At 57.5% G+C, this 22,996-nt stretch overlaps 2 protein-coding genes across 13 annotated transcripts; both read right to left on the bottom strand.

Moving 5' to 3' along the window:
* Positions 1–243: 243 nt before the first annotated feature.
* Positions 244–12,875, bottom strand: DMPK (DM1 protein kinase). Of its 10 annotated transcripts, none has more exons than XM_049901147.1 (15): positions 12,544–12,875; positions 10,139–10,230; positions 9,785–9,868; positions 9,611–9,706; positions 8,891–9,039; positions 8,393–8,486; positions 7,815–8,021; positions 7,471–7,734; positions 6,726–6,811; positions 3,654–3,765; positions 2,260–2,414; positions 2,073–2,170; positions 1,855–1,901; positions 1,306–1,583; positions 244–1,149 (listed from the first exon to the last, which is right to left on the bottom strand). In XM_049901147.1, the coding sequence occupies exons 1-15, from the start codon at positions 12,701–12,703 to the stop codon at positions 990–992; spliced, it is 2,082 nt and encodes a 693-aa protein (XP_049757104.1). In that variant the 5' UTR covers positions 12,704–12,875; the 3' UTR covers positions 244–989. The 10 variants fall into 10 exon arrangements, with proteins under 10 accessions (XP_049757104.1, XP_049757109.1, XP_049757108.1 ...); XM_049901152.1 differs by having other exon boundaries at positions 1,494–1,583; XM_049901151.1 differs by having other exon boundaries at positions 1,494–1,579.
* Positions 12,876–12,969: 94 nt separating this feature from the next.
* Positions 12,970–21,596, bottom strand: DMWD (DM1 locus, WD repeat containing). 3 transcript variants are annotated; one of them, XM_049901421.1, is made up of 5 exons: positions 21,093–21,596; positions 19,444–19,626; positions 15,875–17,152; positions 14,797–15,038; positions 12,970–14,643 (listed from the first exon to the last, which is right to left on the bottom strand). In XM_049901421.1, the coding sequence occupies exons 1-5, from the start codon at positions 21,537–21,539 to the stop codon at positions 14,364–14,366; spliced, it is 2,430 nt and encodes an 809-aa protein (XP_049757378.1). In that variant the 5' UTR covers positions 21,540–21,596; the 3' UTR covers positions 12,970–14,363. The 3 variants fall into 3 exon arrangements, with proteins under 3 accessions (XP_049757378.1, XP_049757379.1, XP_049757380.1); XM_049901422.1 differs by having other exon boundaries at positions 14,502–14,643; positions 14,964–15,038; XM_049901423.1 differs by lacking the exon at positions 14,797–15,038 and having other exon boundaries at positions 14,502–14,643.
* Between the last annotated feature and the right edge of the window lie 1,400 nt (positions 21,597–22,996).

Below are 22,996 nucleotides of genomic sequence, written 5' to 3'. Positions count from 1 at the left end.
AACCAGGCGTAGCACAGCTGGGCCACAGCTGCACGGTGGGCGGTGGGCCCGCTCGCTCTCTCCTATTGGCCGGATACTGCAGCCCCGCCCCTCAGCTTTTCCTCCACCCAAGCCTGATTCGTCCGCTTGTCGTCCCGCTAGCTCCCGGCCAGGCCATTGGCCGGCCCCATCCGCCTTCTGACTGGCTCGCTGAGCAGCCTCCCTCCCACAACGCAAACTGAACGGACGCTGTGAAGTTCGGCGCTTTGGACAGAAGAGAGGGCCTTTTATTTGCGAGGGTCGGGGGTGGGGGCCTAGGTGGGGAGAGACAATAAATACCGAGGAATGTAGGGGGTCTCAGTGCATCCAAACCGTGGGTTAGGGTGCTGGGGTCCTGGAGCCTGTCGGCGGATTGGAGGACAAGGTCAATAAATACCCAAACCGCCGAGCGGGCGGAGCCGGCCTTGGCTCGGAGAGCAGCGCACGTGAGGGGGCGCAGGAGTCCCTGACAAAGCGGGGCCGGCAAAAGCAAAAGGGTCCCAAGACAGCGAGCGGAGCTCGCATCGGGCGCCGAAGTCGCCGCTGGAATAGCACGTTCCCGGGAGAGTAGGGCCTGGTGCACAGAGTGGTTTGCGAGCCGATGGTGGGTGGGGGGTGCGTGGAGAGTGAAGAACGGCTGGCCGAGCCCCGGCCCTGCTGCCTTCCCTGCACCGCAGTTTTCCATCCACGTCGGGTCCTCAGCCCGGCCGGAGGAAGGAGGTGGTCCGCGATGCCTCACAGCAGCAGGAATATTCCTGGCCACTACCTCCCGGGGAGCCCCATTCTTCGGCCGCGGACCCGGCTCCTCCCTCCCCGGCCGCCAGGGGGCAGGTCCGGATCACAGGGTTGGCGCTGGGGCGGGGACCCGCGCCCGGATTGATGTGCGCGGGGAGGCGGAGGGAGCGGCTTCTGGGCCGTGCCCGGGTCACCCAACCATCCAGCGGGGCCCGAGTCGAGAACAGGCTGGGGTTCTAGGGTTCAGGGGGCGAAGGTGGCTCCGGGGCGGTGCCTGGCCGGGGCGAGATGGCTGGCGCGGGCCACCAACCCAGTGCCGCCCACGGCGGCGGCACCAGCCAGAGCAGCGGCGAGCACGAGCAGGGAACGCGCCTCCGATAAGCCAGGCCTATGGACCTGCGGGGGAGAGGGCGGGATCAGCAGCGGTGACGCTGGCCTCTCATTGGCTACCGGGGCGAGCCCCGCCCCCACTCTTGGATTAATCCCTAGTCCTCCTGTTCTCCCAACCCCCCCGTTCCCGACAGCGAGCGCAGCTGTGGTTGGCCTGCTCACAAGCCGCAAATGCCGTTCGAACTCGTTATTGGCTGCTTCCTAGCGGCCTGTGTTGATTGGTTGCCCGAGCATTTTTCCCCTCCCTCGGCGGGCGGAGCCGGGCACAGACAACTAAGCAGAGGCGGCGGGGGGATGCGCGGAGCCAGGCAGGGACGCGGCCTTGGGCGGGCGTGGGCAGCCGGACATACCCTGGCAGGGAGCAGCAGGTGGTGGCGGTGCAGGGGGCCTGGCCCCACCAGCGGGCACTGGCCCAGAGCCACGGCCGGGGGGCCATCTAGCTGGAGAGAGAAGGGACAGGTGACCCGATCGGAGCCCAGCCCAGCCGCCCTGAGCGTGGGGCGAGAGACAGCCAGGGGCGTCGAGGTTGGGGAGGGAATCTAGGGAGATCCCCGAGGGGATTTTTGAAGAGGCCTGAAGCGAGGGGGAGCTGCTCGATGTGGGGCTGAATGGAGGAGTCTCCCGTCTGGAGCCCCAAAGAGGTAGGGTGAGCCCTAGGGGTCCGCAGAGGGGGACAGCAGGCTTGAGGCAGGGGAAAGAAAGGGATCTTACATGGGAAGGTGGATCCGTGGCCCGGGGACTGGGGACCCCCGTGACAGCTGGAAGGAGAAGAGAGAGGCGTAGGGCGCGTGAAAGGGCGGAGGAGGGCGGTGGCGCGGCGTGCCCCAGCCTGCATCCCTCGCCTCCCCCAGGTGTCCACACACGCCCCGCCGGGCCGCTGGCCCACCTCCCCCGACGCCCTTGGGAGAGGAGGCGGATGGGGAACTCGCCTGCAGCTCCCTCTGCCTGCAGCTCCTCCATCCGCTCCTGTAGCTGCCGGACGTGCGCCTCCAGGTCTCGGTTCCGGGCCTCGGCCTCGCGTAGCTGACTGCGGGGAGGTAAGGACGGTGAGCCTGTCGGGGTCCCGGCGCTAGGGGCTGCGGAGGGTTGCCACGGGCCCCGCGCCCCGGCCCTAACCTGGCGAAGTTCTGGTTAGCCGTGCGGATGGCCTCCAGCTCCTGGCTCAGGCTCTGCCGGGACAGCACCTCCTCCTCCAGGGCCTCCTGGAGCTCCCGCAGCGTCACCTCGGCCTCATCCACCTGGAAGATCGCCTCCGAAACTGCCACTTCCGCCTGCGGGTGAGGACAGGGCTCAGGGCGGCCTGTGGCTCCTGGAGCACTTGCCACTTGGGCATGGATTCCAAGCCCCGATCCTCGCTCGTGTTCCACTCCCCACCCAATCTCCACAGCTCCTGCGATGGTCCAGGCCCACTCCTCCCTTACCCTCAGCCCCATCACTGGTCTCCAGCCTTTAATCTGGCTCCCTCCCATGCAACGAAGCAACCAAAGGGCTAGTCCTAAAACACCAACTTAGCTCGGCCATGTCCCTCCTCTGCTCAGAACATCACCAGCTCCCCACTGCCCTCAGAAGATCAGCTCTGCCTGTCTCCTGCTGGCCTCTCCAGTCTCCCCTCACATCTCATGTGGCACTTTAGTCTTACTAGCCTCCTCTCAGGAGCCCTGGTGGCATAGTGGCTAAGCACCAGCTGCTAACAGAAAGGTTAGAGGTTCGAACCTACCAGCTGCTCAGGGGAAGAAAGATGTGGCAGTCTGCTTCTGTAAAGATTTACAGCCTTGAAAGCCATATGGGGCAGTTCTAGCCTGTCCTATAGGGTTACTGTGAGTCAGAATCAATATGACAGCAAGTGTACCCTCCTCTCAGGAGCCCTGGTGGTGCAATGGGTAAGTGCTCAGCTGCTAACAGAAAGGCTGGCAGTTCGAAGCCACCCAGTGGCTCCACAGGAGAGTAAAGATTACAGCTAAGAAACCACATGGGGCAGTTCTACTCTGTCACAGGGGTCACCCTGCTCTCACTTTCAAGAATAAACCAGTTGGGTCCCACTTTAAGGCCTTTGCCTTTAAGGTTCTTGTCACTGACCACATGGTACTTTTCTTCCCCTGGCTGGCTCAGCTTAAAGACAACATCCTCAGAGAGTCCTCCCCCTAATTAATGGCCATCATCTCGCCCTGTTTTAATTTCTTCAGAGAGGGACCATCTCTGCTTGAAGTAATCTTGTCTACTTTTTTTTCTGCCTACTTCTATGGAGCTCTGGTAGCAGAATGGTTAAACAGTTGGCTGCTAACCAAAAGGTCAGCAGTTTGAATCCACCAGCCGCTCTTTGGAAACCCTGTGGGGCAGTTGTACTCTGTCCTATAGGATGGCTACGAGTTGGAATTGCCTCGACAGCAACTGGTTTGGTTTTTATGGAGCAAGCTCCCAGAGGGGTTAGCCCTTCATGACACACAGCACCCCTAGAGGCCCTTGGCTTTTCTTTCCTGTCTGTCCCTGACAGACCCTCTTCTCTCACTTACTGTTTCCTCTGGTGGGGGAGCCATGGGCTCCAGGCTGGGAGCTTGCACGTGTGGCTCGGGCAATGGCTGGGCCTCCAGCTCCATGGGTGTGGGGCCTGGGCCTTCATCATCTCTGGGGAAAGGAAGAGAGAGGAGGAAAGGCTAGCCCCATCTGTGAGGCCACCCATCCCCTGGCATGTGGGGATCTGGGTGTAGGGCAGCCTGACCCCAAGACCCCACGGTTTGAGGGGGTACAGAGTGAAGGGAACAAATTGCCAGGTTGGGGTGACAGATCCTCCTTTTTCTAGGGACAGGGCTGCCCCTCACATAGTTCCTGGCCCCTTCTACAGGAACTTGGGGTCCAGATACCCATGTTCTAAGATCTGCCTGTCTCCTCCGTCATGGTGTGACCACTGCCAGCCCTCTCCTCAGGGCTTCAGGACAGTGAGCAGTTTGGACCCAATTGTCTCCACCTCCCTCTGGCCACAAAGAGCCCTGGTGGTGCAATGGTTAAGCACTTGGCTGCTAACCAAAATGTTAGCAGATCGAACCCACCAGCCGCCCCACTAGGGAAAGATGGGGCAGTCTGGTTCCATAAAGATTACAGCCTTGGAAACCCTATGGGGCAGTTCTACCCTGTCCTATAGGGTTGCTAAGAGTCGGAACCAACTCAATGGCAAGGGGTTGTTTTTTTTTGTTTTTTTTGTTTGTTTGTTTGTTTTTAGCTCTGGCTACCTCCAAGGATCCCAAGACTGTGACTCTAAATGTTATCATGTCCCCCACCCACTCAGCTGCTGTGAGGTGGGCAGACCTTCCCTAGGAGTATGAAATTACAATGAAAGTGTATGTCCCAATACTCTTCAAATTTTGAATCGAAGCTAACCCCTGAAGTTACCTTGTAGCTAAAATAACAAATTGGCTTAAAAAATATTGAGTATCACCTATAAGTACTGCACTCTTTTTAAAAAAATCACCTACATGAGACTAAATAGTCAACAATTACCTTCAAACAAAGATGAAAATGTAAGGGGTGGGGAAACTAGATGAATGGAAAGGAAACAACCAGAATGGAGATACTGAGAATGTTCACACACTGTGAAGAAAGTAACCAATGTCACTGAACAACTTGTGTAGAAATCGCTGAATGGGAACCTCAACTACTATGTAAACCTTCATTGAAAAAGCAATAAAATATTATGTATATTTTTAAAAAAAGAGTGAATGTCCCCTCTAACCCAGCAATCCCACTTGTGGGAAGATGCCCCAAGGACCTAATTACCCTGGACGTATACCCAGACCAACCTGCTGGCTACTCATCCCAGAGGATGGGTTAAATAAATCCTCACCCATCCATTCAGTAGAATACCACACAGTAGTTCCAAATTATTGTAGTTCATTAATGGTAAAGAATGGAATTTGCAATGCAGGCAGTCCCCAAGTTACGAGACCTGTTCCTAAGTGTGTCTTTAAATCGAATTTGTAGATAAGTCGAACAGGTGCATATGGTTTTTATTTAGCCTTACTTGAGTTCAAGAGTCGGAATCAACTCAACAGCAATGGGTTTTCTGGTTTAAGTGCAAGAAAAGGCTGGGAACCTTTTCAAAGATTTAAAAGCTGGTCCTACAAGTGACTAACCCAAACCAAACCCCTTGCCATCAGGTCCATTCCGACTGCCCCTATAGGACAGAGTAGAACTGCCCCATGGAGTAGCCAAGGAGCGCCTGGCAGATTCAAACTGCCGACCTTTTGGTTTGCAGCCATAGATCTTAACCACTACACCACCAGGGTTTTCCCTGCAAGTGAAGGAGTGCGGAATTTGTTGCTAGTAGGGGGTAGTTCAATTGTTTCAAAGTGAGAGCAAGTTTACATAACAACATAAAGGGTACTAGTCAGAAAATCGGATTTGGAGACTTACTGTACATTGTTCAAAAAAGCAGATTGGAAAATAACACACTCACATGGTTGTTAGGAAACCCTGGTGGCACAGTGGTTAAGTGCTACAGCTGCTAACCAAAGGGCTGGCAGTTTGAATCCACTAGGCACTCCTTGGAAACTACTCTGTCCTAGAGGATTGCTACGAGTCGGACTTGACTCAACAGCAACAGATTTTTGGCTTTCATGGTTGTTAAGTGTATGTGTGTGTAGGTGTGTATGTATGTGTGTACGTGGGTGTACACCTACCACCAGTCACTGCTGAATGGTGGGCAGCTTTTTTTTTTCATAATGAACAAGAATTTATTAACCAAATTCATCTACTACACTGAAGAGTCCTAGAAATGAATATCGAAATCAGCCTGTTGTTTTTCATCCAATAACTAAAGCTGCACCCTATACTATGATTTTCATAAATCTGGGCGTAATCTGTCCTACTAACCAGAAAGGCCTCTCACTCTGTCTTTCAGACTTCTCAGTAAGCTTTCTTATTTCCTCTTCTTGGCCTTAAGGTACATCTGCTTCTTTTTGCTTATCCATATTTTCTAATCTATTTTTGCAATAAGCAACCTACTATTTGTGCAATGAATGTTTTTGAAATATTTTATGAGTACATGAGTGAGTCAATGAATTTGTGAGCTTTTACAATTGACTATAAAATTCTTGCTTTCTATGGTTTAAGGTCCTATGACCCTGGGGACTGAAAAGCTGAAAGTTGGAAGAATCTGGAAGGCTGAGCCTGTGGCCCTAAGGTTTTACGGTTGAATCTAAAATTTTAAAATACTTATGGTCTGAGATTTTAAGGTCCTACAACTCTGGGCTCCTAAGAGTCTTGGTCCCAAGACAGTAAGATTCCGAAACAGATCCTGCAATTCTACCGTGCGCCAAAAGGAGCCCTGGTGACAAAGTGGTTAAGCCCTCATCTGCTAATGGAAAAGTCGGCGGTTTGAACCCACCAGGGGCTCTGCAGGAGAAGGATGTGGCCCTCTGTTTCCATAAAGATTTACAGCCTTGTAAACCCCATGGGACAGTCCTACTCTGTCCTATGGGGTCACTATGAGTTGGAATCAGCAACGGTTTCCTTGTGCCCAGGAGCCAGGAGGAAACTCTGGACTCCCGGTCCCACTCTTTCTCATGAGACAGCGCAGTGCCAGCTCTTACCTGAGGGCCATGCAGGCGTAGGAGTAGCCCACGAAAGGCAGGTGGATCCCCAGCGGCAAACCCTCCCGAATGTCTGACAGCGTCTCCTGCACAAAACAAGCACAGAAGTGACCAATGGTTGGAAGGGCTGGCCCCCACCCAGTCCAATGTGGGCTGAAATGTCCCCCCTCAAAAAATCCACCCCAACTTGGGACCTATCTAAAGCAGCCCCTCCCATTATTTCTTGTATCCTGTTGCTTTCCTTCAGGGCACCTGACACAGAATAAGTATATACTTCTCTAGACCTGAGGGAATGAGGGCAGGGACCAGGCATTGCCCAGCACAAGAGCACCCACAGTTGAGCAAGCACTCTGGGATAGCTTGGTCAACATTGTGTGAGATAGACAGCTAAAGGAAGGAGGATTCTGTTACGGCCCTCTCCTTCCTCTCTCCCATCATCTTCCAGGTCTCAGCTCAGATAACCCCCTCCAGGAAGCCCTCCCTGACCTTCATTCTGGGTCAGGACCCCTTATGGACTGCCTGGTCCTAGCCTTGATCTCTCCAGGAGTCACTGTCTGGGAATGCAGCTGTGTATGCCACTTGATTGTGGGTCAAGGTCCCCACTGGATCCCCAGCACTGACAGAGCAGATGCTCTGATGAGTTAATGCTCTCAGGGCGCCTGGAGGTGGACACTGTCATTACCCCAACCTTATGGAGGAGAGATGGGGGTCCCCTTTGTCGCGAGCAGGGGTTGCAGGTACCTACCCCGCCCCCGCTCACCATGGTAGTGAGCCCATCCTCCACCACGTCGAAGTTGCACGTGTCCGTAGCGCCCTCAAAGTCTGGTGTAAAGGGGGGCACGCTGTCCCGGAGTCCATCCCAGTCAAGACCAAAAAAGAAAGGATGCTCCCGGAAGTCGCCTGCTCCATCCTGGCCCAGCCGTGCCTCCCGGGGACACAACAGCCTCTGGATGAGATCTCGAGCCTCCTCGGGGATCCCTGAGTCTGTCAGTGGCAGGGACAGGTGCTCCTATCCGGAGGTGGTGAGGGGAGATGTTAGCCAGGGAGCACGTGCAGAGGGGCATGAGGGCTTCTCCGGCTGGCGCTCACCTTGTAGTGGACAATCTTGCAATATGTCTCAGCCGTGGAGTCAGCGTAGAAGGGCGTCTGCCCGTAGAACATTTCATATGCGAACACGCCCAACGCCCACCAGTCACACTCCGGTCCGTAGCTACCAGTTCCAGGCCCACCGCCCACGGCCTGCAGGATCTCGGGGGACAGATAGTCCGGGGTGCCCACGGCCACCAGCGACTGCACCTGCACCACAGGACCAGAGCTGGGATCGAGCCCTGCCCCTCCGGGCTCTGGCTCCTCCCCCATCCTTGAACTCTGCTCCTCCTCCTCCTCCTAACCACGCCCCAAAGGCTTAGTTTTTCCTTTTGTCTGGTCCAACCCTGCCCCACACCCAGTTACTTCTGCTGGGTCACCTTCTTCCATCTCAGAGTTCCATACTACGTCCAGATCTAGCCCCTCCTCTGCTCTGGCTCTGCCCCATGATCTAGCCCCGCCCATGGATCACAAGCCCCACCCACGTAATATAAGTCCCTCCCCTAACCCGGCACCGCCCCACGCCAGAGCCCACTCCTCATTGTGGTCTCAGTCGCCCCTCGGCGGCCGAACCCGCTCACCGTTCCGTCCTCCTGCATCTTCAGGCAGGAGCCGAAGTCGGCCAAGCGGATGTGGCCGCAGCGGTCCAGCAGAATGTTGTCCGGCTTGATGTCTCTGCGTCGAAGGCAGAAGAAGAGAGGGAACGGGAGGGGAAGGGAGAATAAGTGCACCGCCTTCCCGCCAACCCGCCAGACCCCGCCCCTCTAGGCAGCATCTCTTCGGGGCAGTCCTCTCCAGTTCCCACCCCTCCAGGCCCCGCCCCCAGGCCCACCTCATCAGGTCCCACCCCTGTGGGGATTCCACAACTCTGGACACTACTCCTCAGGCCCCGCCCCCAGTGGGCCCCAGAGGTGAAGTCCCACCCCTCAGGGACCCAAGACCCTCCCAAGAATACAACCTTTGCTATCTCTTTTGGGGCCGGCCCTTAAGGCCCCGCCCCCCCGTGAGCCCCATCTCCGTGTACCCTCATCTCTGTGGACCCTCTCTAGGCCCCGCCCCTCAGCCCCAGCCTCGCCCACCTGTGCACGTAGCCCAGCCGGTGCACCGAGTCTATGGCCATAACAATCTCAGCCAGGTAAAAGCGCGCCATCTCGACCGGGATCCGCTCCCCAAACTTGCTCAGCAGTGTTAGCAGGTCCCCGCCCACGTAGTACTCCATAACCAGGTACTGGGAGGGGGCATGTTATGGGGGGTCAGTAGCCCCTCTAGGCCGCTCGCTGATCACCCGGGACAAAGGCTCCCAGAGACGCTCCATCCGCGAACAGAAAACCGGCAACTCCAGCCCCGAGACAGCCCAAGAGATCTCCCAGGCCAAATCTGAGAGCACACCCCGCCCCCAAAATAAAATGTTCTTCCCAGATGTCACCTGAGATTGACTCCCCCAGAGACATTCCGGGGGAAAAAAAAAAGACTCCAGATATCTCCCGAGGCCCAAAGTGCCCCTTGTCCAGTGACCCCACATAGAGACCCCAGAGTGCTAATCCCACTCCAGGTAAGACTTCCCCAGAAAAGACATTATTGCACAGAGGTCCCCAGAATCACCCTGGAGAAACGAGCGGTAAGAGACGTCTCCCACCCCAGGTAAGGAAGGCCTCTCGTTTACCTGAGACCCATTCCTACCACACACCACCACAGGCATTCCCAGGCATTCCCAGAGCTCCTCCCTCTCCCCCTCCCGCCCCGAAACTGGCACCCCGGGCCTGCGGTCCCTCTTTCCAGTCACCGTGGCCCGCGCTCACCAGGTAGTTCTCGTCCTGGAAGGCGAAGTGAAGCTGCGTGATCCAGCGCCGGTCTCCGTTCACCAGCACATCCCTCTCTTCACGAAAACATGACACCTAAGCGGCACACGGAAGAGCTGAATCGGGGTGGGAGGTAAGGTCCTCCACACCCCCACACCCAACCCCGGCCCTCACCTCGCCTCTCTTCAACATGTCCCACTTATTCATGATCTTCATGGCGTACACCTGGCCCGTCTGCTTCATCTTCACCACCGCTACCTAAAGGTCAAAGCAGGGTGGCGCAGGCGGAGGTGGGACGCGGCAGTGGAACCCGAGGGCGAGGCTTGCCCAGGCGGTACTCCACTCCATCCCCGCCCGCTGGGGCCCCGCCCCCAGCCGCCACGCCCACCCCATCAGGTCCCGCCCCCATACCCCGCCCGGTCAGGTTCTAGCACTCAGCCATTCATCAATTTCTAAGGCCCCGCCCACCGCAAGTCCACTCTCGTCTTTTGCCCCGGCTAGCCCTGCCTGCCGCCGCTCCGCTCTCACCTCGCTGAACGCCCCGCGTCCGATCACCTTCAAAATCTCGAAGTCATCCCTCTGCAGTCGGACTTCCTTAAGCCTCGCCGCGATGGGCTCCGCTGAGGATGGGAGGCCGAGAACTGCGTGTCACTGGGGCAGACACTGGACACCCTCGGTGCCCTCCTCTCCCTGTCCCTCGGTCTCCCCATCTCTGCCCCTCGATGACTTCCTCCTTGCCCCTCAGTCTCCTCTCTATGCCTCTCGCTCTCCCCCGTCTCTGCCTCTATGCCTCCCTCTCTCACTGCTTCTCCGTTTCACCTTAGGGACTGCCTCCCACATACCCACTGTGAGAGATTTTGAGGACCCAAAACTCCCTTCCCATCGAGATGAGATGCCTGGGAAGTCCTTTTGGGGACAGGGCATTGAGCCAAAGGGGAACAGGGTGCAAAGTCGGGTAACAAACACTGCAGAAGGGGAGGCCCTGAGGAACAGCAGGAGCAGAAATAAGGCCACAGTGCTTAAGACTTCCCTGGGCTTGGGAACGTCCACCCCCCCACCCCCCCGCCCAAGGTGACGGTTAAAATGCCAGCTCCTGGGCCCCACCCCCAGGATTCTGATTTAGTAAGTCTTGGGTTATGGTCTGGAACATGCGTTTTCATCCAGTATCTAGGTGCAGAGGCAGTGGCTCTTGTACCACACCAGAACACTGGGCTTGGGGATGAGGCCGCAGAAGGCAAGGCAGAGGGAGACAGAGCCAGCGGTGGACAAGCTTACTCCTCCCAGATGCCAGGAGGGCTCTGTGATGACCCTTCATTTACACGTGGGAAAACCAAGGCTCAGAAAGGTGAAGTCACTGGCCCCAGGTCCCACACAGCTGGGGATGTTAAACACAGCAGTGAGAGAGGGGCTCTGGCCTGGGGTGGAGGGACAGTGGGAGAGGGAGGCCTGGGTTCTGAGAAGGTGGAAGAAGCAGGGAACCTGAGGCAGGACGGAGAAAGGGACCAGTACAAGCAAGAATGGGGGAGACTGGGTGCCCTCTGCCAGTAAGAAATAAGGCTGCAGAGAGGGGCCCTACGGGGCTGGGGCAGAGTGGGCCAGCAGGGAAGAGCCCGCCAGTGCCGAGGGACGGGGGAGGGAGGAGAGAGCCAAGACATTGAGCCCTTTTAAGGCAGTGGGAACCCAGGCCCCCTCCCCCGCCCGCCTGAAGGAGGAGGGGCCACTAGATGCAGGCTCGGGCCACAAAAGGAGTGCTCCTTCCTGGAGAGCCAGACCCCCGCCCCCATTAGGCCTCAGTTTACCCTGCCAGCAGGGCTGCCATCCTCTGCAAAAGGGAGGCTGGGAGAGTTCCTAAGGGCTGGGGGAAGTGGGAGAAGTGTTTTCAGAGGCTAAGTGGCCTGGCCCTCTGGCCTCCACCTTCCCACCTGTGAAGTGGGAGGAGGATGATGGAGAGGAGCCCAGCCTGGAATAGAAGGCTGGACACAGGCAAGGAGGGAGCAGGAATGGGTGGGGAGGCAGCAAATATACAGTGACACACAGAGGCCAAGGACCAAGTGCAAGCCACTGAGGGACAGACAAGTGGCAGACACAGAGTGGCAGGTGTCAGAGAGACACAAACCAGAGTCCTGGGCTGGGTGGGAGGGGGGCACACAAGGCAGGAAGCTGAGGTTGCAGCATCTCCCCTCCTGATCCCCAGGCCTGTTCATCCTCCTGGAAGGACCTTGTAAGAGGAACACTGGAGACAGCAGGAAGGTTGGAGGCCCTGAACTAGGAGGATTAGCAGACCAAGTAATCAACTAGTAGGCTAGTAGGGACCAAGGCACTGGGGAGGGGTTGGGATCATGGAATCTATAAGGTGGGCACACCCAGAAGAGCCCCAACTTGGCCCTCCTCAACCCTGGGGGACCGAGGGGGTGCTGGGTGGCGCCTGTCTGCAGAGCTGGTTCTCCCCCAGGGCCAGCCTGAGTCACCACACCCTCCCGTGCCTGGGCACCTGTTGGGGCAACTGGAGAGGCTGGCGCCGAACACCTGCCCACTGGCCGCGCCCCTGGCAGCTGCCCCATACTGTCCCTCAGCGCCTGCCCTGTGCTCTGGAGAACCAGGGTGGGAAGGCCAGAGGGCCCATTTTGGGGGAAGATCCCAGGAGATGGGACTGCCAGCATGGCCCTAGGCCTAGATTTGGGGAGGGGGATGCAGGGGACTACAGGAGGCTGTGCTCAGCCCAGCCTGCCCAGCTCCCAAGCCTGTTCTGAGTCATAGCTGCCCTGGCCACTGCTGGCATATCACTCCAGGACCTGGGTTCAAGGTCTGGGTCTCTGAATGGAACAATCTCCCCCATGCCCACCCTGCATCTGACCCCCCAAAACCAGGCCCCTGCCCCCAGACCCATCTCCAGCCTCTGCCACCCCCCAGCGATCCACGCAGCTGGCACTCACCCCACTGCAAGAAGTCGACCACGTACTTGTCCTGGGCCAGGTCGGAGGCGCCCAGCTCCTGGTGGACGCCCAGGAGAAGGTCGAGCAGGGGCTCCAGCCCCAGGAAGCTGGGGTCCAGCACCAGTTGCTGGAGCTGCCTCAGCCGTACCTCGGCTGACATGTCGGCCAGCACGCACCATGGCCCCCTCCCCGGGCCGGGGGTTTGGGGTCCTCCCGTCACGGGGCCTGGCAGCCCCTGACCATGCCCTGGGGCCCCGGCCGCATGTCTGCCTGTCCCTAACTGTCCCCTGGGCCTCTCTGGCCACTTCTCTCTGCTGCTGAGGCCTCCTCCTCTTCTCTCCACCCCTTGGTCCAGCCCCCCTCCTGCCTCCCAGCATTAACCCCTCACAAGCCAGCCCCCCCCCACTCCCTCCTTCAAGGGCCCCTCTGAACCTTTTGTGTTAAATGGGGGAATGTGTGTAGAATCTAAAACTCTCGTCCCCCCCAATAAAAAGGTGGCACATAGAGGACAACTATGGGTATGACAGCTGCTAAAGATGAGCCCTCCATTCCCTAGAGGGGGCCAACTGAGGCTGAGTGATCCAGGCACCCCCCAGCCCTGGGGTGAAGGGGAGGAGAAAGGGGCCAAGGCCTGGGAAGGGGGGCCCGGAGGCCAGGGCAGCTTCTCTGGTGACTCAGCCATGGATTCCGACTTTGGGACAGTTAAATTTAGCCCTCCGGCCCTTTGCTTTACACTAACTTTTTCTTTTTTGGCAGGAGGTGGGGAAGGAATGGTGAGGGGAGAACCGGGAAGGGAGGCCCTCAGGAGCCAGGACAAGGGGTGACCCATGGGCCAAAGCCTGGGGGAGCCCAGTAGTGGAGGCAGGCCCCCCAGGCAAAGGAGACCCCAAAATAGCTCTTTGGAGCCTGGCCGGGCAGCCACATTCCTGCCCAGGCTGGGATTAGAAACAGAGACATTTCGGGGGGTGGCGGGTAGAGCGGGAAGACACCGCCCCTCAGGCTGCAGACAGCCAGCCAGAAGGGATTTTATTTTTTTTTCTTTCCAGGGGTAGGCAGTTCTCCTGGAGAGGGAAGCTCAGCCCCAGAAGACCCAGATGAGACACTAAGGGCCAAAGACTGGTCCTCCGGTCAGCTGAGAGACCCTTAGCCCAGGGGCCCCCTGCCAGGCACTTCAGGAGCTGCCTACGGGAACCCCCAGCTGGGCAGGCCCCTTTTTAGCTGTAATAGTTCAATTGGAGTTTGGGCACTTAAAACAACTTTGAAAACTCTCATCAAGGGTCCTGGCTGCCCTCTGCCCTTGAGAGAATGGAGGGAGAGGCCCTGCTCAGAACAGGCCAGCTGCTGGCCTGGAGGCATAGAGAACAAGTAACTCCTCCTCCAGGCTTCAGATTTTCCTGCTATTACAAAGGGGCAGGAGGAGATGGGGCAGGACCAGGGCTCATCCTTGGTTAGTGGATTGATGCCAGAAGGGCAGCAGAAGCAGACACACTCCCTCCATACCTCCACGGAAGGGAACAGACACACGCTGGGCCTGGGGCTTTGAAAACGGGAACTTTAGTATAAATAAGAGGTCCTGGGGGACAGGGAGGGCCCCAAGGGGCATCCATAATTTAACACTCTTAGGAAAGGACAGACAAGGCAAGGGGAGGGTGCGGGGCCAGAGAAGGGGCAGCCACCCCCTCCCCTGCCCACCAGGCCAGAGGGGCACAGCACAGAGAGCTGGGGCTCTAGAGGGCTGGGACTTCTCCCTAGGAGTGACCAGTCACATGCTGGGGACAGGGATGAGGGTAACAACACTGATGTCTCAGAGGAAGGGGTCATTATACTTGGCAGTGGGTGGGGGCAAGGCTGAGGCCACATGGGCTACTGTATCCCCCAATGTCTGGGCCAGACTGGGGGACCGTTTGCCCACTGATTTTGTGCAGGGCGGGGACCAAAGCAGTCCATCCGTCATGGTTAGTCTTGTTAATACGTTGATCGGTGAGGTCAGCAGGGAGGTTACGGCGAGGAGACTGGGGGCACAGGGTGGGGACCCCGCCCGCAGTCCACGGCTCACACCACTGTGCCACTGGGGGAGTTGCCGGGCTGGGAGGAGATGCCCTGGGGGAGACGAGGGGGAGACAGGAGGGGTTAGAGACCACCTGTGCTCCGCCAGTCTCTGGGGAGGGGCCAGCCTGGAGTCCCCCACTGCCTTGCCCCGCAGTCCACCCCCGACCCCCAGACTGAGGCCACTGCTCTAGGCTTGGCACTCACATCTCGGCTACCTTCCCTGGCCCGACGTCGGTACTTTTAGACAACAAAGTCCTCGGGTGATCCTCAGCAGAGCGGGCAGGGTTGGGAGAGGTACAGAGAAAAAGGGGAAGCTGGGGTGCCCTTCTGACTTGGGAGGGGTCCCGAGAGTCTGGAAGGGACAGTCCTACCTCTACCACTGACTTGCTGGGTGACCTGGGCCAACTTCCTTCCCCTGTCTGGGCCTCAGTCTCCTCGTCTGTGAACTAGGGAGATAGAGGGGTCTCCTTCAGGGCTTGCCAGGCTCCCCAGACTCCGATGCCCTTGCCTTGGAGACCCTGAGTCTGCTCTCTTGTTCTAGGGACCCAGGCCTCTAGGATTCCAAAACCACTCTTCCAAAGAACAAGGCTGCGGCCCCAAGATCTGACAGCCTGGGCAGCTAAGCCTGAATGCCCAGGAGCTGAGCCTCCTTAGACCACAGCTCCTGGCTTCGGAAGGTGCCAGGCCCCAGGGCTTCTTCTACTGTGAGGTTCCTGAACCCCACACCCACCCTGGGAGGGGGCACATCCACCAGCTGCCCATTTTAAAGCCTCTCTGCTCCAGGTGGTAGGACAGAGGTCAGAGGGTGGTGGCTTGCTGAGGTCACGCCATGAGCAGAAGTGCTGGACGGGATCCCTGGACTCGATCCTACAGCCAGCTGTGCCTTCAGCCACAGGCTTGGAGGCTAAATATCCAAGACCTGGGCTGACAGCTGGGCCCACAGGTTTGGGCTTGCCCACAGATGTGTCTGGTTTGGCCTGCAGTATTTTCTGCTTCATGTGACAAGCGGAGACCTGGCCAGGCTGGGCCATGCTTCCGCCTGATGCCAACTGGCTGCCCTCAGACAGGGCTTTTTAGCCGGCCGCAGTTCCCAACACTCCCTGTTGCCTCTTCTACCCAACTCTCTGCTGACTGATGTAGCAGGGTTTGAGAAGCCATCGCTTTAAGACCTGAGAGGTCAGCTTCTCCTCATCCGATGGGGCTACAGTCTGTGACACGGACAAAGCCCTCAGCCCACATCACCTCCACCTGCCGGGCTCTGGGGAGCTGCTGGGGGACTCACCGCCTTGCCTGGCCGGGCCCAGGTGCAGATGAGGCCCTCCTGGCAGGCTGTGACAATGCAGTCCTCCAGGAAAAGGAGTACTGTCAGGCGCTCCTGGGCGATCTTCTTGCACACCAGCGGCTCCAGCAGTGGCACCTCATGGATACGTGGGCACAGTGCAGTGCCCAGCACCTTGGCTGGGTCTAGCCGGCTGCGGGTGGTGGGGCCGCTGGGCTTGTCCCCGCTGCCACCACTGCCCCCACTACCCCCACGGCTGATGTTGCCCAGGCTGTGATAGCGCTTGTGCTCCTTCTCAGCCCCCCGGTCCCGCCGCTCCTGCAGCGTGAGTGTGGCAAAACGGCCAATGCTGAACGGGGTGCCTGGCTCTGCTGCCGCACTGGGACCACCTGCCTTGCCACCACCCGCTGGATGCGGGAGGCTGTTGGAGCGGGACAGCGAGCGGGGCAGGAGGCCTGGGCCGGGTTCGCTGCCCCGTGAGCTGCTGGTGGCTGGTGGCGTGGTGCCGGGGGTGCCAGGGAGGGTACGGGTACGGGTCAGGGGCGGGTGCGGGTAAAGCACATCTTCAGTGAGGTCCCACAGGCAGAACTGTGTGTCCTGGCCAGCTGAGCCAAAGCGGTAAGTGATGGAGCTGGCCTTGGGCAGTGGGGAAAGAGGGGCACCCCCACCCGAGCTTGTGCCTGAAGAATCTGGCTCCTCCTCCTCCTCCTCGCCGCTCCGGTCCCCGTCACCGCTGGCTGCTGTTGATGCCTCCTCAGCTCGTGTGGTGTAGGGGTCGAAGGCCACAGCATTGACCCAGGACTTGTGACCGTGGCCACGGGCCACCACACGGCCCTCGGTGAAGGACCACACAGTGACCAGGTCGTCTTCACCACCTGTCACCACGTAGCGCCCGTCGGGGCTCCAGCACACACAGAGCAGGCCCCCAAAGTAGCTCTTCATGAGCCCACGCAGGAGCATGGAGTCGAAGTGGAAGACGCGCAGGCAGCCGTCCTGGCTGACGCAGGCCAGGTGCCGGCCGTCAGGTGAGAAGGCAAACTCATTGAGCGGCCCCTCACCCACTGCCCACTTGGCCAGTGGGTTGCGAGGCGCCTTGCTCTTGGCAGCGTAGACGGCAAAGCCCTCGCCCTGCTTCAGGAGGCTATATTGGGGTGGGGCTGAGGCGCACGGGTGGCTGACGTTGTACAGGTACAGGTGGCCGCTGGCGTGCGATGCTAGGAAGAGGCTCTCAGACTCCGGCAGCCACTTCAGGTAGGTCACCTTGGTCTTGTCAATCAGCCGCTGCCAAGAGAGACAGGGTGGCAGCTGGAAGGAAGCAATAAGCCCCTGGCAGACCTCCTGGTCCCTCCAACATGGCCCTCAGATCTGACCCAGCTCACATAGCTGGTGTCATGCCAGGCCCAGGCCCCTCTGAGAGAGAAATTCCCAAACTGAGGGAAGACAGATGGACACCACGGATGGCAGTATAGGCTGCCTATGAGGTGGCCACAGGGAGCTCGGTGGAGCCTCGATGTCCCATCCTTGGAAAGGAGACCACCCTGCCTTCCAGGCTACTGTCTGCTAGCTGTCTAACCCCTTCTGCAATCTCTACTGTGTCAGGTTTAAGGCAAGAAATGTACTCATAGAATGTCAGCTCCACAGAGGAAGGATCTTTGTCTGTCTGGTTCACTGTCCTCTCCCTCGCACATAGAATGGTGCACACAGGAGGCGCCTCAAAAATATTTCCCGAATGAATGAATGAATGACAACTCCATCCTTCCTGCTGCTGAGACCAGAAACCTTCTAGGCATTTTTGTTTCTTTCCCTCACAACTTGCATCCAATCCTTTAACAAATCAACAAATCCTGTGGGCTCAACCTTCAAAATGTACCCAGAATCTGACCTTTTCTCACACCCTCACTACAACCACCATCAACCTGCTCCTGGGTTCCTGCCACGGCCTCCAGCTGGCCTCCCTGCCTCCATGCCTGTGAACTATTCTCCACAGTCGCCAGAGAGCCTGCTGAAATGTAAGTTAGTACATGCCACTGCAGCCTATTTCAACCAGGGTTCCAGAAAGAAAGGCCTACTGCCCTCAGGCACCATTATGTGTAATTAATTCATTGTTTCCCCAGTATCTAGAACATTCCTAGTTGCCTCTCAACCTTGGGAGAATTGAGGAAATCGTCTTGTATATCATTTCTGTACTCTAGGGTTCAGAAGAGAAAACCAGTTTGAGAAAGGCTGCTCCAGAGGCGCCTGTCTCTCTAGGAGTAAAAGCCAGTCCTTTCCATGGCCTTCCCAACCCTACATGACCTGGCCCCTCTTCACCAACCCGCTTCCCCTCAACTCTCACCTAGCCACTCAGCTTTTTTGTTGCCTTGCTTCTGGGCATTTGTGCTAGGTGCTCCCTCCACTCACTTTCCCAGGTAACTTTCCTCACCTCCTTCAGGTCCTTGTTTCAATGTCACCTCCTAGTGAGGCTTTTCCTGACCACCTCATTTAAAACCTGCCAAACACTTCCTGAAGGAGCCCCAGTTGTACAGTGGTTAAAGCGCTCAGCTGCCAACTGAAAAGGTCAGCGGTTGGAATCCACCAGCCACTACCTGGGAGAGAGATGTGGCAGTTTGCTTTCATAAGATTTACAGCCTTAGAAACCCTATGGGGCAGTTCTGCTCTGTCCTATAGGGTCACTATGAGTTGGAATCGACCCAACAGCAAAGGTTTTTCCCTGCTTATCACCTTCTGACATACACTTATCACCTTCTGACATACAATAGACTTATCTGAAAAGTGTCTGCGGCCCCAGCTAGACTGAAAACTCCATGGAGGTAGGGAATTTTGTCTGCTTTGCTCACTGTGATATGACGTCCTCAGTGCAGAGAACGACGTCTGGCACAGAATAAACACTCAATAAGTATTTTCTGAATGGATGAGCTAATGCATTTTTAATACACTCACTCCCTTCAGTCATTCACTCGTTCTGAGAATATTTCCGGAACACCTCCCTCTAGACCAGAGAGAAAGAGATACAGGCCAAGCACAGCCCCTGCTGCAGAGTCGAGCAGTAAGATCATTCACTGACATTTGCACTTGGGCCAAGTCAGCCCAGGACTGAGCACAGTCCGTGTACAAGTTTACAACAACAGTCCTGTCAGGCAGGAAAAGGAATCACCATTCCGCAGAGGAAGAAAACTGAGGCTGAGAGGAACAGCCACTAAATGGCATAGCAGGGACTTGAATCCAAAGCCCACCAAGCATAGAATTTGAAGAGCAAGGGTTCTGGAATCACCCGAGTCCCAAATACTTGCTAGCCTCAGTTCTCTAATCTGCAAAGTGGACATCATGATTCCTTACCCATCAGTTGATAAGAACTCAGGGTTAGCACTGGGCCTGGGCACAGCAGGCACAGCTGTCATTACTGTTAGCCGTTATCACACTCGCTGCTGTCTGTCACCCTACCTCACATACCTCAATTCATCCCCCATCTCTCCTCGTCCTGCCCTCTCAGACAGATGCAGTCCCGGGGCAAACAGTATGTGTGTGCATGTGTGTAGGTGGATGGGAAAACGGACCTGGGGACCCACAATCACCTCCTCATTGAATAGCTTGCTGGTGTCCTTCTTGATGAGATCCAGGTACTGCACCTGGCCAGCCGAGAACCCCACCAGCAGGGAGATGGTCTCTGTGGCAGCAGTGAACTGGTTGAAGTCATGGCAGGTGGGCTGGGTGCCCTTATAGATCCGCTTGTCAATTGGCTTGTTGAGGTCAATGGACTTAAATGATGGGAGAAAGGGGGTTAATGGCTCAAACCACTGAGAGGAAGGAAGAGGGTGCTGAGGTTGGGGAAAACCACGAAGAGGAAACAGGGTTAAATCCCTGAGGGAAGTGGGTAGGTGGATGGTTGAGTGGGAAGGGGCAGGGACAACCACAGACAGGAAGGGGGACCCAAATCAGAGTATTGAGAAAAACCACACAGGAAGAGCCCTCCCCCATGCAGCCACACTGCCTCCCCAAAGCTGAGTCCCCTGCAACCTCAGGGACACCCTTGCCCAGAGCATTAGGGTCCAGAGTCTCTACTGTCCCTGAGCCCCCATTTCCTTCCAGTCCTGCCCTGTAATCTCAGCAACTCCCTTGGGCCCCTGTTGTTGTTGTTAGGAGCTTGGGCCCTAGCGCTACAGTATTCCAGGCCCCCAAAAACCTCAGGGCCAACCAGGACTCTATAACCCAACATCCCAGGGTCTCCTTCCCCTTGGAGTCCCTAAACCTCAGGACCTCCCCCCTACCAACCAATCACAGTTCAGGAACCCAGTAAACTTCACTGTCCCTCCAATTTGAGGAACCTTTATCACCTCTAGGGAGCCCTGGTGGCGCAGTGCTTAAACCTTCGACTGCTAACCAAAAGATCAGCAGTTTGAATCTACCTGCTGCTCCTTGGAAATCCTATGGGGCAGTTCTACTATGTCCTACTGCCTCACTATGAGTCAGAATCAGCTTGATGGTAACGGGTTTGCTTCATTTTGGTTTATCATCTCTGGACTCTGATCACTTCTGGAGACCTCCCTCTCAACTGCTGGGGCCTCATACCCTCTGGGACCTACATCATTTTCAGAGATGCGCATCACACCTGAGGATTTTCCCTACCAGGGTCTCATCACCTCGAATTCTCCTCTCAGCTTAAAGAGTCTCATTTCCACCAGGACCCTCATTACCTCCTGAACCCCAATTTCCTTTAGGATTCCATTCATCTTCTGGATTCCTATTACGGCTAAGGCTCCCCAATCACTTCCAGAATTTCCTCACCTCTGGACTCCCCAAGTCCCAAGACCCACACCCACATCTGCTCCAGACCTCTGGGTTCTCCATCGCTTCTGAGCCTGCATCCAACTCAGGATTCCCCATCGCTGCAGAATGCCTGCACCCCAAAACTGCGGGGATCCCACATCATCTCAGATTCACCATCACCCCCGGAATGCTCACCACCCCAGAATCTCCGCGCCTAACCCGGGAGCCCCCCAACATGACCTGAAGATTATCCACCATCTCCAAGATGCCAGCACCCCCGGCGCCTCCCGTCATGTTTTAGAATCCTGCATCACCTCCAAGAATCCTATCCCCCAGGATGTCCATCACACCTAGGACGCAGATCTCCAGGACCCATAACAATTCCGGAACCCTCCTGGGTCACCTCAGAGTCCCCCATCCCCTCAGTACCCAGGGCCCCACGATGAGGGCCGCTCACCCGTTGGCTCCCGCGGCGGCAGCAGCCGGGGTAGAAATAAAGCTCGCGGCCCAAGTTGAAGCAGACACGGTCTCCCCCCGCGCCGATCCCCGCGGGCGTGGCGGGCGGCTCTCCGGATCCGGCGCCGTCGGGCTCTCCGAGCCGCACTAGGCTGAGGCGCACGGCGGGCAGCGCGGGCCCGGGCCCAGGCCCGGGGCCTGCGGGCGGTGGGGACGGCGCGGGGCCTGCGGCGCCGGGGCCGGAGGCGGAGGCAGGGCCGGGCGGGGGTTGCGGCGGCTGAGCCGGCGCCGGGGTCTGGGAGGAAGCCGGCCCCGACCTGCGAGAGGTGCCGTCCCCGGGGAGCAGTTTGTAGAAGCCCTCGCGGGTGCGGAACTGCGACTTGATCTCGGAGCAGTCTCCCATGGCGGCGCCGGGGCCCGAGCCGCCCTCCGCGCCGCCCGCCGCCATCTTGGGCGCCCCCCGGGCCCCGCCGCTGCCCCACCGCCGTCCGCCGCCGGGCCCCTCGCCGGAAGCCGCGGGCCAGCGCCGGAAGAGGTGGGGTCGTCGCCCGGGCGACGCCTCTTCGATTGGCAACAGGCTCGGAAGGCGGGACCAGCTCCTGTGGTCGCTCGGGTAACGGTTCTGGGCTGTGGGCGGGGCGAAAAGGTAGGCGAGGCTACGCCTTGTTACCGCCTTGTGGTTGGCTGCGGGGGCGGGGCGCGGCGGAAAAGGGTGTGGCCAGTTGGAAAGCACAAGTCCCTAGCAACGGCGCCCGGAGAACGTTTGCCTAGCAACGGAGGGCCCCCGCAAGAGGAGGCCTCGTCCGTATCCTGCCCCTCCCATGACCTCCCAGACGACCCCAGGTGACTCTAATGTTTCCTTAGACTCCTAGCGTGCACCCTCCTGACCGCCACTGTGTTCCAATGACATCCTAAAGTCCCCAAGTGACCACGGCATCTCCGACCATTCCTCCCACTATTGATGACCTCCAAATCACCACTGACCCCTAATGTCTCCACAAATCTTCAAGGACTTCATCTGACCAGCTATTGATTAATGCTAACCCCAAACATTATCCGTATTTCCCACCAATCTTCAATATCTCCATGACTTCACTATCTTCAACAATTTCACTGGGTCTTCCAACACCTACCCCTGATTCCAAATTTTCAAGGATCCCGGCAATGCCCCCAGTGTTCCAATGATCCACTAGTAGTCTAGTCTTGCACTGACCCTAATATCCCCCACTGATAGCCCCCCCCCAAAAAAAAAAACCAAACCCAGTGCCATTGAGTCGATTCCGACTCATGGCGACCCCATAGGACAGAGTAGAACTGCCCTGTAGAGTCTCCAAGGAGTGCCTGGTGGATTCCAACTGCCCACCTTTGGTTAGCAGCCGTAGCTCTTAACCACTATGCCATCAGGGTTTCCACTGATAGCCAGTGCCCCTCAGTTCTGCTGAAGTAGAACTATACCCCATCTCCATCACATATTTCCCCAAGCCCATTTATTCATGCCCTCCGAATTTCTCACAGGAATGTCTCAGAGGCATCTCACTTTCAATAAGTCCTACACTGGACTTGACATCTTACTCCAATTCCTGTTCCTCTCCGGTGTCCCCATCTTAGGGCTGACCCTGCCATGCACCCGGTCACAGACTTAGGTGTCCTCCTAGGCTTGTACCATTTCCCTTCATCCCCCACCTCTAGCCCCCAATTCTTTTTTATGTTCTACCACCTGAAATTCTATTTCCTAGCCCCTCCCTCTCCACATTCATGCCCAAACTCCTCCCGCCCAATCCTTCCAGCATCAGCCTTGTCTCTGGTCTACCAGACTCTATTCTCACCCCTCCACTTGGCATCTAGAGGGGTCTTTCTTTAGCACAAATATTATCAGGGCCCTCCCCTTCCTGAAGCCCTTCTGTG

Source organism: Elephas maximus, chromosome 11, assembly GCF_024166365.1.
Source record: "Elephas maximus indicus isolate mEleMax1 chromosome 11, mEleMax1 primary haplotype, whole genome shotgun sequence".
Classification (NCBI taxonomy): domain Eukaryota; kingdom Metazoa; phylum Chordata; class Mammalia; order Proboscidea; family Elephantidae; genus Elephas; species Elephas maximus.
The sequence above is the reverse complement of the archived record's forward strand: the minus strand, read 5'-3'. Positions and strand labels throughout refer to the sequence as shown.

Bases quoted from the DNA above. Each gene is read 5' to 3' on its own strand.
- DMPK (XM_049901147.1), bottom strand. From the start codon at position 12,703: ATGTCAGCCGAGGTACGGCTGAGGCAGCTCCAGCAACTGGTGCTGGAC. The intron at 7,735-7,814 runs GTGAGCGCCAGC...ACCTCCGGATAG, and splicing joins GCAAGATTGTCCACTACAAG to GAGCACCTGTCCCTGCCACT. The intron at 1,902-2,072 runs GCGAGTTCCCCA...TTCTCCTTCCAG, and splicing joins GCAGGCAGAGGGAGCTGCAG to CTGTCACGGGGGTCCCCAGT.
- DMWD (XM_049901421.1), bottom strand. From the start codon at position 21,539: ATGGCGGCGGGCGGCGCGGAGGGCGGCTCGGGCCCCGGCGCCGCCATG. The intron at 19,627-21,092 runs GTGAGCGGCCCT...CCATCATTTAAG, and splicing joins GCCGCCGCGGGAGCCAACGG to TCCATTGACCTCAACAAGCC. The intron at 15,039-15,874 runs GTGAGTCCCCCA...CTATCTCCCTAG, and splicing joins GGGCCCGGCCAGGCAAGGCG to TTCACAGACGAGGAGACTGA.